Source organism: Papaver somniferum, unplaced genomic scaffold, assembly GCF_003573695.1.
Source record: "Papaver somniferum cultivar HN1 unplaced genomic scaffold, ASM357369v1 unplaced-scaffold_10, whole genome shotgun sequence".
Lineage (NCBI taxonomy): Eukaryota > Viridiplantae > Streptophyta > Magnoliopsida > Ranunculales > Papaveraceae > Papaver > Papaver somniferum.
Window position 1 is genome coordinate 16,853,851 of NW_020618825.1, and position 13,373 is coordinate 16,867,223.

A 13,373-nucleotide genomic window follows, 5' to 3' on the forward strand; every position below is an offset into this window, starting at 1 on the left:
ATCAAAATCGCTCTCCAAGGTGAGTAATTGCTACTCGCTATATCGCCTATTCCAAGAAATTTCCTAACTTTAGCGATTAAGACGACCAATTTTGCCGATTTAGGATCATTTATAGTAAAACAATTTGGAAGTTTTTCCGAGTTGGCCTTACACGCGCCCAAAATCTGAAAAAAATAAATCTTGTAACTCTTTAGATGAGAGTTATCAAATGAAAATTCCTCTAAAAACGTAATTAATAGGTTCAATATAAGAATGTTAGACACTTAATTACATGATAATGTTGAAATTTAAATTTAAAGTATAAGTCATGACTCATGAGTAGCAATACATAAGTTTCTAACTAATAAATAGGTTCCGAGAATTAGGTCGAGTTTCACGATTTCCAAGCCGGAACTCATGGCTCCTCATTCCAAGCTCCCCCAACCGAAGAATATGACCATGAGTGACTTCGACTATATTGGTATTAGCTACTAGATAACATACATCATGTTGGATATCTGGTTGTTCTTAACAACCTTCTAATATACAATGATTAAAATATCCAATCACATTAATTACGTATAGATAATAAGTGTGCCAACACTGAAACCTAAAACGGAGTTACTAAATAGAAAAAGAAAAGGATTTTTTTTTTTTCATCTGCACCTCGAACAACATTAAGATTTCTCCATGAGTGTTATTCATGTAAAAAACGTTAACATTCTTAATTAAATTCATTTATATTTTTAATCTAACTGCATATAAACTATAAATCAAAATATTTACACACCTATTGCGAAGTCTTCGAAATAAAACATGTGTGTAATATACCACCAAAATTCTACCAATACAAACAAAAACTTGTTTTAATGTTTCTTCGCATCAATATGATACAAAGTAAATTAAGGAAATTTATCGACAATAATTTTAGCATACTTAGATAGCTCTGCAAAATTCTTTTTAATTTCATACGACCCACTCTCTTGGTTTTTCAGTAGAGCTATCTCGCTAAATTTTTGTAGATATATATAACCTTGAGATCTGGCTATTTCTGGAAAGGAAAATTGTTTGAGATTATTATCTTTATTTGAGATCTGGCTAATTCTGGACAGGAAAGTTGTTTGGGATTATTCTCTTCATTTGAACTTGATTCATCCCTCGGTAGAGGTATATTGGGATTACTTCTAGGTGGTTTTTCATATATTTTTTCGCCTGAAATCTTGAGATTGAAACATTTTTGTTGAGAAATTTAGAGAAGTGGAATAAGAATTAGAAGGATTTTTAGTGGAGAAAAATTGTAAAGAAGATTGAATTTGGCGATGAGTGGTTGAAAGATGGTGTTATTTATAGGTTATAATAACTAGCAGTTTTCTGACAGTTGAGAGAGAGTCATTGTCTTTGGAACTTGAACAAACTATCTCATGGTTGGACGATAAGTTCAATGTCTTCTTCAAGAAACTATTTTCCCCACTGTGATAAATCGAGTTTTCCCATCCACGTGTACCATCAAATAAGAAATTCTAATAAGCCATTTTTACCTTTTGTTTTTGGAAGTGTTATGCTTAGGATGTGGTAAATCTTACAGAAAATCTGTTTGTTTTAAATCCCTAATAAGCTTGGGTCTCTTAGAGGTAAAAGGGTCTTCGTTGTGTTTCTATTATCCGAGGCTAATGAGCTCCCCAGTATGGGTTTTGCTCTAAAAAGGAGGTTAATTTGAAGTTGGTGTAAAACAAGTAAGTGATTTTTAATGAAGGTGGTTATATTAAAAAAGTCTATAGCTTTACTGCGATTAGTCATAGTCAGATTTGAAAGTCTGGGTTTATTATGATCTTGAACTTCCTTGTTAATTTAGGATTCTTTATGATAGTGTTGTTCAGTGAGGATAGGAATTGTTATCAAGTGATCATCCAATGTGAGTTGTAATTGTAAGTTGATTGAAATCTCAATATGAGTGAAAAGTGAGTCTTATAAGAGAATGGTCTATGTTCGGAGGCCAAATTTTCCTTGTCTCTGGAAGTGTGGTCCCCTTGAATGTGGTTAAAATTTTAAGACAATCAGGTTGTTAGAATCCTAAAATCTCGGGTCTTTTAGAAGTAAGTGTTCGATGTTGTTTCTTCTTAGCTAAGGCTATTAGGCTCCTTAGTAGGGTTGTGATCGAGGTAGGAAGTCTGGAGATGTAGTAAAACAAGTGAGTGAATTTTAATAAAGCCGCTGGCTTAGATAATTCTAGAGATTTTCAGCGTTAGTCATAGTCAGATATGTAAGTACGGGTTTAATTTCTTTTAAGAGCATCCATGTTCAGTTAGGTTTCCCTTTTTATTAGGGTTGTTGGATTAGGAAATGGATTTGTGTCAGATGACCTTCCAATATGAGCTGTAGTTGTAGATGAATGTAAGCTCCCTATGCTCTTGGTGAGTAAAATGTTGTCTTGTTTAAGAGTGGTCAGAGTTCTGAACGTTAGGTTTGGTGTCCCCTTTTTCATCTGGGAGTGCTTTGGCATCCTAAATGATTTTTTAGTTTTGAATTTCTTCTACGGGTTATTAGTGTTTGAGAATTTTAATAGATTTATTGACGTTTTTTTTCTTTAGTTTCTTTTAAGGGTTTCTATATTTTAATCTTTCTTTGTTAGTTTTGCTTGGAAGGTCGTATTGATTAGAAAGGAAAAGTTTAGTCTAAACTTTGGTTTCTTTCATTTGCATAGAGTCATAACATCTTTTCTTTTTTCTCATTAGTTCCTTGTCTGTTAGGAGTTTTTGGATGTTTCTAGTTTTTTCTCTCTAGTGGTGACTAAGCTTTCCTTGTTTTCTAATTTTTTATTTTTTTGTTATTTTATCGTCACATCTATGCAATTATGTCTAGGTCTAGACCTATGATCTGAAAATCTCGTAAGCTAGCTACTTCTTTCTCTTGGTTTCTTCCTATATTTTTCCTCGTTTTTTTCTGGTCTGTTGGGTGCCTCTTTTTTCGCAAGCAAAGAAGGGTCTTCAGAACTTTGTTGGTGGTCAGGACTAAGGCGCAAGATGACTTCGTTTCAATTTCAGTAAAAAAAAATCGTTGAACATGATTAAATTTGGGGCTATACAGGGGTCATTATTATTTTAATTTTTTAAAGATTATCTGCTTTTATTTAAGTTCAATAGTGGTTTTTGCCTTTAGCATACATAGGTTAGATCATCCGGTTTCTGCATCATTAGGAATATCGTCTTGGATTAATTTTGGGAGCTTGTCGAGATTGTTTGGAGGTTACTAAAGTATCAGTTAGTCACTTAGCTTAGGGACCTTAGATATACTTAATAAAACAAAATCAATAGTTTAGGGTTTTATTAAATTGGGTTCTTGTACAAGGTTTTATATTAATCTTCTTATTCTTGTTTGTATTTTGTCTTAATGCTTTCTTATTTAGTGAGTATTATAGTATTTAATATAGCCATTGGTAATTCTTCCTTTCAAGAAAATATGATTGATCCTGTGAAACAACATGATGTTGAAATCATTGTTTGTTCTGTATTGTCTTGGTTCGGTTTTGTAAATAGTGATTATTCTACTTGTATTTCTTTGGAGATACAGTACTGATTTATAAGTTCTTGATTGCAGAAAAGCCTAAAATGACATCTTCAACCGGCAAGAGGACGGATTTTTATCCTGTACAAGCCATCGTGACACTTCTATTAGTCTTCCTATTTATAAAATGGCTTAGGACCATACATTGATAGTTTTATCACGAGTGAAGGAACTTATCTTCCACAACTTACTTGTGGCGACATATACATCCAACATTAGAAGACAGTTCATTGGGTACCGATGGAGAACAAAGATTTTCAAAGAATTTGAGGAATTATAAATGTAATTTTATTACAGTTTTATGGACTCTCGGCGTTGCACTCTTTTCCTTAGCCAAGGGTTTCCCACAATGAGTTTTCTTTGGCAAGGTTTTTAACGAGGAAACTAAAGCGAGTCCTACTTTTTACAAAAGTCTTCAAATTTATTCCATGTGTATTTCTTTTTTGCTGGTGATCTGGGATGACATTGGAGGCATATCCCTTCCTAGGGAAACCTTTAGGGATCAAGTCCAAGTCATTTAGCCGGTTTATTAATATAAATCGATTTATTCTCAAAAAGATAAGAATCTGAGATACACTCAATATGGTTAGTTCGCCAATTTACTTCCCTGTGGAGTTTTTAATTGGGCCAACACGACCTTAGCATGAACATGCCTAGAAAAGTATGGTAACCGGACAAAACATGCATCTGACACTTGTCTAATTAATACGCGGTGGACATGCCACATCACGTGTCATGTAAAGGTTGATACTGGACACTGATTGAATAATTGCAGACACATCATAAATGATCAATTAAATGTGATGCTCACTTATTTTCATCGTAGTCAAATCCAGACATTATTCATGAAAAATTTGATGATTATTTCCTATTATTAATTATCAAGTATATGAAAATAAGAACACATTATAAAGTGAGTTGTTATAAGATCTCACTTTAATTTTGTATAAAAGCATACGTAGCGTGTTTTGTAACCTTTCTTTTGTTAGATTTGACGCATGGTTTAAAAAACACTCGTTTTTACTGAAAAACGACCGTTAAAACGGGCACACTCATATACCATGGCCGTGAGGGTCCTCAAACCCCATGCCTTTATAATACGATAAATAGGAAATAACGTGAATTTTTTAGGACCGTTTTTCAGTTTTCACACACGTTATAACCGTTTTTCTAAAATTAGTTTGAATATTTATTTTCTTTTAAATAACATTTTAACGTGCGTTTTTTAGAACTGTTTTCCTGTTATCACGCAGGTTATAATCGTGTACATAACTTTCTTATCATTTTTTTTTGAGTTTTTTTTCTTTCTCCGAATTGAAAGCTTAAAAGTTCGAATTAATTTTTTTTAAAATAATACAGGGAAAGTAAACTACACGACTAAAAACTTCAAATTTAAAAAACATAAGATTGTTAAACTAGTGTTCATCATTTAAAAAGATACGCGAACCAACTACCACTACAAGAAAATCTAGCTATTGCTACACCATATATTGCCACACCTTCAATACAGGTGTTGCAAAAGCAAATTTTTAGTCACAATACTTTTCAGATGCAACTAAAAGCTACAATTTATTGTTGCAAAATGAAACTTTTGCCACACAACTGTAGCAATAATATGAAAAGAATGTGGCAAAAAAGTATAATCTCTTGCTGCAGCACTAAAGATTGAGTGCAGCAATAGAATTCTTGCTATATAGGTTATCGCGACACTAGTAGGGGTTTATGCCATAACCACTGGGTGCTGCAATATATTAAGTTTCTTGTAGAGTACGAGCAACACCTTTTTTTGATTTGTGTAGTTTTCATTTTCTAGGCGGTTCTTTTCCTCATCATAGTCATCGTCGTGGGAGCACTGGATATCTTCGTTCGCATAAGTATCATCATCATAATAGCCTTCATTATCGTCATCATAACCTCTTTCATTTTCATCATCATTGTTACCTGCTTCATTATTGTTATCAATATTAAAATTATATTCTTTGTTCATATGTTGTACACCATGGTCAGAGCGATCGAAAGTGTAATGAGAATCATATATTGGATTCACATTCTCATAACCTTGTGTATTGTCTCCAATGAAAGATTAACAAAGTCATAACAAAGTCACTTTGGTAACCTTTCGTATGGGATTTGAACTTCGGGATCATGCCAGTTGTATGGTAAAGGGACATGCTCTGGATTATTAACGGCTTCCTCTTCTAGCATATTTAACCATTGTTCTTCTTGAGGTAAAACCGGTGTTTCGTCTTCCCCCGCTATCCAGTGGCAGTGGGGGTACATGACTTGGGAGTCTTGGACATATAATCATATCATTTGATCAGAAGTGGAATTTTAGATCGAATCTATTCATGGGTTGATTGACTCTACCCGAATGACCATGCACATGCCTACTTTATTATGTTTTTAAACATTCAATGATTGAGTTTTAGAAATTAGTACCCTATTGACGAGTTAAAACCCTGCCTACTTGTTGGCATCTGATTGAAATTCTACCATCTAATAAAGGGGCAAGTCTACCTAGCTAGGTTATGGATTGTTTGGTTCTTTCTTCATATTACTTAGTATGCATTGCATAATTGCTGCCGACACAATTTTAGTGGCTATAATTAACCGTCACGAATTTTATCAGACTTTCGTAATTTGTATAGTGAAAAGCCTTTTAAAACACATACGTAAGGAATATAAACATGATTATCGAACTATACATATTTCTTATACTAACGATAATCAATTAAAATGGTAGTTTTAGAAATATCTCATTTTTTAATGATATATGTCATCTATTAATGAGACAAAATTTGAAAACGAATAGGTTATCTATTTAGGGACGGAGGGAGTATTAAAAAAGAAAAAAATAATAATTAGTCACAACGTTTTTTAGATACGTTTTAACGTTTTCAAGCACGTTGTAAACGTTATATTTTTTTTAAATTTTCTATTTAATTGTTATAACGCTCGTTTTTATAAAAAACGTACAAAAAACGCGTTTTTTTGGCCAAAACGTGTTCACACCCGTCAAAACGCATTATAACGGTCAGACCTAGTACCTGTGACCTGATCCATGACCCGTTTTTCAAACCTTGATTTGACGTGTGCTATAACGGTCTAATGTAATTGTGACTCGTGTCCGTACAACATAGACCACGACTAGGACTGTCGATGGATGTGATTCCTCTTCGATACACAGGACCCGGAACCGTTAATAGGAATCGGGTCCGGTTCCTAACTTAATTTGGGTACCCATTTCCGGCCCTAAATTTTAGTATCCACGACCATCTTCAGTTCTCCTTCTCCTTCCTCTCTGGCAGAAAGAAAACCCCCAAAAAATCTAGGGCTTCGATTTGAAATAATTTTTTTTTTTACAAATGGTGATTAGTGTCAATTTTATAGAATAAAATGGTCTCAATTATGCTTTCAACTATAGTAAATTTATAGTATTGAGCTCCATTTGAATGGGGACAGCTGATTGTTCTGTGATCAAGAGAAGTTCTGGAAGAAAGAAGCTGGTTTCAATAGCCGTAATTCCAAAGGGTAAGCAACTCTTACTTGATTATAAGATATATCCAGATTATGTCTTCCATATTGATTGAAATTTGAATTCCTACTGCCAGGGAATTGAATGAAGCATGCATGAAACCCTATGAAGAAGAGACTTGACGACGGCAAGATGACCGTAGAAATGTCACTGAGGCTCAAACCTCTCTTACAGGTTAATTATTTCTTTTATTTACCAGAGAAACTTGTGCATAATCATCTTTGACATCAATATAGTTGTTTGGTTCAACACGACCTGCTAATTCTTTGACAAAATGACTGGATTTTTGTGGTGTAATTAAATTTACTTCAGGGTGGATAATTCATGCTTAGGGTGATCTTTTAGGATATTTAGAATAAAAAACCTTAGTTTTAGTTGAGCAAATTGTGAAGATTAGCGGAAATGGGGGCCGAAAAACTGCGTAAGCCAACAAACAAAATAGACAAAAGACAACCCAAATTTAGGAAGTTCTGATCATCTTTCTTAATTTCAGTGCTCACTGACTGAAATTAATGAATCTCTCTGTTAATGTTATCTTCGTTAGTCTCTCTGATTATGATGAATGGAGACAAAGAAATCTTGAAAGTAAAAATAAAAACATTATGGGAGACAATCCATCAGCAGAAGTAGCAGAACAACAACAACTCTTGAAGAAGATTCAAGAATTTGAAGCAGAACAATTATCTCAAAGAAGAGATCTACAAATTAACCCCTTCTTACAACATACCTAGTAAATGAGGTTTCATTAAAAGATCCAACTGTGCACGAAATGACAGTGTTTCTGGTGATTATGATGAGGGAAATAGTTGTAACTCTGATAGTTGGAAAATGGGTTCTGCTTCATTTGGATTTTCATCCCCTTTACAGAGTCAGAGTAGGAGGAGAAGACCTAGAGCCGAGTTTTCATACCCTAATACAGGAATTGAAACTTCTGTTCTGAGTTTTACTGATAAGCAGTTTCTGAATATCTTGCAGTCTATGGGTCAGTCTATGCATATTTCTGATACTACTGGTTGCATAATTTACTGGTAATTAACTCGAAATATTTCCATTTATTGCTGTTCACTTCAATTGTTTGTTAAAGACTGTTTCTGATAATGATAATTGCATTGTGGTTTTAGTAAAAAAAAGTTTCTCCTAATTACTAGGAATGGGTTGTTCTCAGATTGAATAGCTTTACTGTTGGGATTGAGCTTTATCATATTTTTTGGGATCTTGTATTATGGGCTTCACTTTTTGAGTTAGAACTTGTAAGATTGAGCTTTATCATATTTTCTGAATCATACATAGGAACAAATTCAGTGTTTCTAACAGCAGTATTGATGAATCTGTAAAGTGGACATTGATTCATTGTTTATTAGGATTTTTAGACTGATCTAAATTTTGCTGGTTGAGGTGTTAGTTGGAATAAATCCGTTAATTTAGAGTTTCCGGACTCATAAAATCTTAGTTTATTTGAATTCCATAGGAATCGCATGGCAGAGCTCCTCTTTGGACACTCTGCATCAGAAGCACTTGGCCAGAATGTCTGTGAGTTACTCGTACATTTCCAAGACGCTGATGAAGGAAATGAAATAGTGGAGAGGATTATCGCGGGAGAAGATTGGACAGCACAGTTCCCAGTAAGGAATAAAGCAGGGGAAGCTTTTTGTATCATTGTGACCAGTACCGCATTATATGATGACGATGGTAGTTTGGTAGGGATTATTTGTATATCAGGTGATGCAGATCCCTTTAGAGATGTTTTCGCTCCATCTTCTGGAAAAATTTCTTCTAAAGGTTGTTCAAGCACTAGATGGCTTAGGAGTTCTAGCTCTACAGTTAAGCCTGGTGTTAATACTCAGCAACCTCTGCAAGATATGGTCGCCTCAAAGATATCGAATTTGGTAAGCTTAAACTTTTATAAAATTCAATTTGATTATTTTTGATGGACCCAAAAAAAAAACGGAAGCTAGAACTATGAAATATTCCGTTAATTTTGAATAAATTCATTTGTTCAATGATCTTGTTCCCATGAGCCACTCTTTATTAATAGAACCATGGAACAGGCATCTAGAGTGTCCAACAAAGTTCCGTTAAAAATGAAGACTAACGAGAGCACTTTGGGGCCGGAAGTGCAGTCTGGAGATAGCCATTATTTTGATCACAGGGAGGATCTAAGTTCGAGTAGAGATAGCACGCTTAGACGAGGCATACTCCTATCTCCCTTTGGTGTTCCTATCAAAGATACCCTAGAGAGAAGATCCCTTGACCAACCTGTTAGAGATTCTGGTCGTGATGATGGTGATGGGATGATTGGGACGTACAAGAAAATAACCTCTAAGGCAGAGGCTTGGATTAGCAAAAAGGGGATATCATGGCCATGGATGGGAAGTGAGCAGGCTGTGTTGGTAGCACAAACTACCCATGATGTCATTCCACTCGCGAATCGTGATGGCGAAATTGACTTTGATCGACAGAATAATTCTGATTTTAATGAAAGGCTGGGGTTCCAGGTTGTTGGCAATAACCAGTTAGAATGTGAAGCCCCAGGTTGTTGGCCTCCTTCTGTTGTCAAATGTACAAGCAATAAAAGAAGCAGTGGTATTCGAAAAGGAGACATGGAAACATGTTCCTTGGATTATGATATCTTGTGGGAAGACTTGAAAATCGGGGAAAAAATCGGTCAAGGTATTATATATTTTTCACCGTTCCTAATTTATCAGAATCTTATTTCAAAATGGCGTCACTTTTGTTTTTGGTTTTTGAGGGTGTGGTAGTAACTTGTGTTGTTATGAATCTGTGCATCTGGTTTAAAAATTAAGAAGTCAATTCAGCTTTGCAGAATTCGAATTTTGGTTAGCTAAAAGGATGTGTCAAGGGTAATCCAACCTGCATAACTAAAAGGATGTGTCGTTCTGTCCCCCATTCCAGAATTCCAATTTCAGTGTTATTTTAATCCCGCATGCTTTTCAACTGTGAAGTGCTTTGTGATATTTAAATTCTAATTCATGGTCCCAGGTTCATGTGGAAGTGTGTATCGTGGTCTGTGGTGTGGCTCGGTATGGTTTCTTTTCTCCTGAAAAATATCTTTCACCAGCCCCCTCAACATTAGCATGGTGTGTTGACCAGACTAGAAAAGTTATGCAGAGGGGAGACTGGAGAGAATGTCGTACATTTGTCATTGTGTTAACAAGCACCCCCTTTCACTTTCTTGCAGGATGTTGCATTAAAGCTATTCTCAAAAGATGGTTACTCAGATGACTTGCTGCATTCCTACAGACAAGAGGTAGTTTCTGAAATTAAGCTAATCTTTATAATTAAAATGCACCTGAAGCTGTCAATAGATGACATTTCCTCGACCTCACAAACTCACAAATTCAGAGCAGATTGTTCAACTTATACAAGTGGGACTTCTTTTTCAAATTATATAAGTGGGACTTCTTTATTGTACAAAGAGACATTACATTCCTGGAGAAACTATATCTCAATGCATTGGTCTAAACTTTTATTTTCTTCATAGGTTTTACTTATGAAGAGGTTCCGACATCCAAATGTACTACTATTTATGGGGGCAGTAGCATCACCTCAGCATCTCTGCATTGTTACAGAGTTCCTGCCATGGTGCATTCTTCATATTTCTTCTTAAAACTTCCAATATCAGTACTCTGTTTCATTTTTGTTGTGCTTCACGCATGTAATGTCATCTACTGTACTCAACAAGATGTATGTCGCTGGTCTTATTAAGTAAAAATGTGGTACCTTTATTTTTGTTGTGCTTCACGATGTAATGTCATCTTAATCTTTCAGCGGGACACAGAAATTAGATTGCAGGCGACGTTTTCTCATGGCTTTGGACATTGTGAGTACTGCTGTAAACAGTTTCTATAGAAACATCAAACAGTAGTTTACTTGGAATTAGATTGTGTAAATTAGGTACACTCTAATTAGGTACATTCGATATCAATATTCGGTACACTCTTTTCCATTAAGGGTAACACCATGTCTCTGGTAATGACCCAAGGGTCTGGTATTCAGTCTTAATTGCGGCGAATGGATTTAATGAACATCTTGAACTTGTTAACTATTTAAAGGAGGTCTTGCTATTGTAAGAACTCGGGATGAGGCTATCTTTCTTTACATATCTTTTTTAATTGTAGTATGCGTGCGTGTTACTTCCATAATCTCTTTGGTGTTTGAATCTGTCCTACAAAAGTAGTTTCTCCTACAACGGTTGATTTTTTGTGTGACCCTTCTATAGGCACGGGGTATGAATTATCTTCATCTTTGCAACCCACCTATTGTTCATCGTGACTTGAAGTCATCAAATCTGTTGGTTGATAAAAACTGGACTGTGAAGGTTGGTTTTTGGGTATCATCTTAATCTTTCTATCTGCAATGCTACGCAGAGAAGCATCACATGCTCATCTTCTATTCATTTTAAACAGGTTGCCGACTTTGGTCTCTCAAAATTCAAGCAGCAAACATTCCTGTCAACATTGACCGGACGAGGAACAGTATATATTTTAACATAGTCCTGAAAGACTACTTGGTTCATTTTCTCTTTACCACGGGCTGTTTGAATCAACTATTGTTCTCTTTTGTTTTTAATTCTTCCAGCCGCAGTGGATGGCTCCAGAGGTTCTCCGTAATGATCGGTCATATGAGAAGTAAGTTCAACTACTTTTGTTTCCTTTGCATTGAGTCTTCAACAATGGGGTTTGATTGTTTTAACTTGTCTCATGTCTCGAGCTCACTAGCTAATCACTTTTGGCTTGCTTCTTGGAATATTTAGGTCTGACATTTATAGTTATGGAGTAGTATTGTGGGAAATTGCCACACAAAAGATCCCTTGGGATAACTATAACTCAATGCAGGTATTTCCAAATTTGTCCAAATTTGTTTATTACTTCATCATTCCAGTCCTTTTGTGGAACATTGTCCTGTAATTTGCTGTCACCGCTTGTACCAAATGTCAAGAAATTGTCTTTTTAGTGATATCTTGCCTCTTATCTGTTCACTGCTATTAGAAAAATAGAAACAGCATAGGAGCGCGGCTGTCCAGGTCGTATTACAGTTGGGGAGAGGTTCTTGCCTCAATCTATGTCTCGATGTTCTAACCTATACCTTGTCTACTACTATTGAATGTGTTCTCAAATGAACTTGTATGTTATTACTTGGTCATTCCAGTTCTTCGTGGAACATTGTCCTGTAATTTCGTGTCGCCGCTTGTACCAAATTCAAAGGAATCGTCTTTTTAGTAATTTCCTGCTTTCATTCCAAGCAATTGTCATGTAATATCCATTAGATAAATAGGAACAGCAGAAAAACGCGCATTGTACTACAGTTATCTAGTGGTTTTCGCTCCAATCTTCGTCTCGATGTTCTAACATATATCTAGTCTACTATTGAATGATTTCTCAAATGAACAGTATATTTGCCTAGAATAGAATGTGTAACTTGAAAAATCTGGTGATTTACGCAGGTAATTGGAGCTGTAGGATTCATGGACCAACGACTTGACATTCCAAAAGAAACGGATCTAGAATGGGTCTCTATAATTGAGAGCTGCTGGCAAAGGTGCTCATCTTCTACGTGTTTCTTTATCACTGTATGAATTTTGCTCTTCCTGACCCATGTAATTAACCAGTATTTCAGTATATCCCATGACCCAATTTCTCACTCACGTTTCTTTGTTCTGTTTGGAAACTTGTTATATGCAGTGACCCTAAACACTGACCAACGTTTCTAGAAGCATCTGCAGAGACTTCATGCCCAAGCATCCCGCTTAGCACAAGGCAGTGAAACTACAACGTCGGCACCAGATATTTGAATTCGTGGCGCAACATCAGCACCAGAAATGTCTGGTTGGTTTGATTCATGGTCATCATATTTCGAGGTTGTGTTTCAACCTCTAGAGCTCAGATTGGAGCGTAAAACTTGAACTTGACATGACATTATGCTGCTCTTTCCGGTTGGAAGCAAAGCATCAAACTTTTATGCTGTAAAGAAGGAATACACTTATTTTTTTTCTTTTGTTTTGTCGCCATTTCCCAGTAAACTTGTTTTTGCTGAACTCTCTCAATTTATTGGACTTCAAATTTAGATAATTAAGGGTGACAACTAGTGGTGCCATTTAGTATTCTGCAGTGCATTGCCCTGAAAGTTGCACTAAGAGTTTGTGGTCAATGCAAACTTTGATATCAGTGGAAGCTACAAGTGTCATCGACATCAGATGCTGCCAACAAAAATGTGCCAACTCATAGGTTATCTACAAGGTTGGAACAGAGAGCGTGCCACAACAAAATTTGTTAACTAA

General features: G+C 35.5%; 1 protein-coding gene across 3 annotated transcripts; it reads left to right on the top strand.

Moving 5' to 3' along the window:
* The first annotated feature begins 6,847 nt into the window (after positions 1 to 6,847).
* On the top strand, positions 6,848 to 13,164 carry LOC113326826. 3 transcript variants are annotated; one of them, XM_026574499.1, is made up of 15 exons: positions 6,848 to 7,071; positions 7,152 to 7,249; positions 8,051 to 8,103; positions 8,544 to 8,961; positions 9,124 to 9,745; positions 10,076 to 10,116; positions 10,275 to 10,343; positions 10,578 to 10,678; positions 10,865 to 10,916; positions 11,316 to 11,414; positions 11,503 to 11,571; positions 11,675 to 11,724; positions 11,850 to 11,931; positions 12,540 to 12,665; positions 12,778 to 13,164. In XM_026574499.1, the coding sequence occupies exons 2-15, from the start codon at positions 7,181 to 7,183 to the stop codon at positions 12,778 to 12,780; spliced, it is 1,854 nt and encodes a 617-aa protein (XP_026430284.1). In that variant the 5' UTR covers positions 6,848 to 7,071; positions 7,152 to 7,180; the 3' UTR covers positions 12,781 to 13,164. The 3 variants fall into 3 exon arrangements, with proteins under 3 accessions (XP_026430284.1, XP_026430285.1, XP_026430286.1); XM_026574500.1 differs by having other exon boundaries at positions 12,540 to 12,634; XM_026574501.1 differs by lacking the exon at positions 8,051 to 8,103.
* The last annotated feature ends 209 nt before the right edge of the window (positions 13,165 to 13,373 follow it).

Excerpts from the sequence above, each read along its gene's own strand:
- LOC113326826 (XM_026574499.1), top strand. The coding sequence starts at position 7,181 with ATGAAGAAGAGACTTGACGACGGCAAGATGACCGTAGAAATGTCACTG. Across the intron at positions 8,962-9,123 it reads CCTCAAAGATATCGAATTTG|GCATCTAGAGTGTCCAACAA; the intron begins GTAAGCTTAAAC and ends ACCATGGAACAG. Across the intron at positions 11,415-11,502 it reads ATAAAAACTGGACTGTGAAG|GTTGCCGACTTTGGTCTCTC; the intron begins GTTGGTTTTTGG and ends CATTTTAAACAG.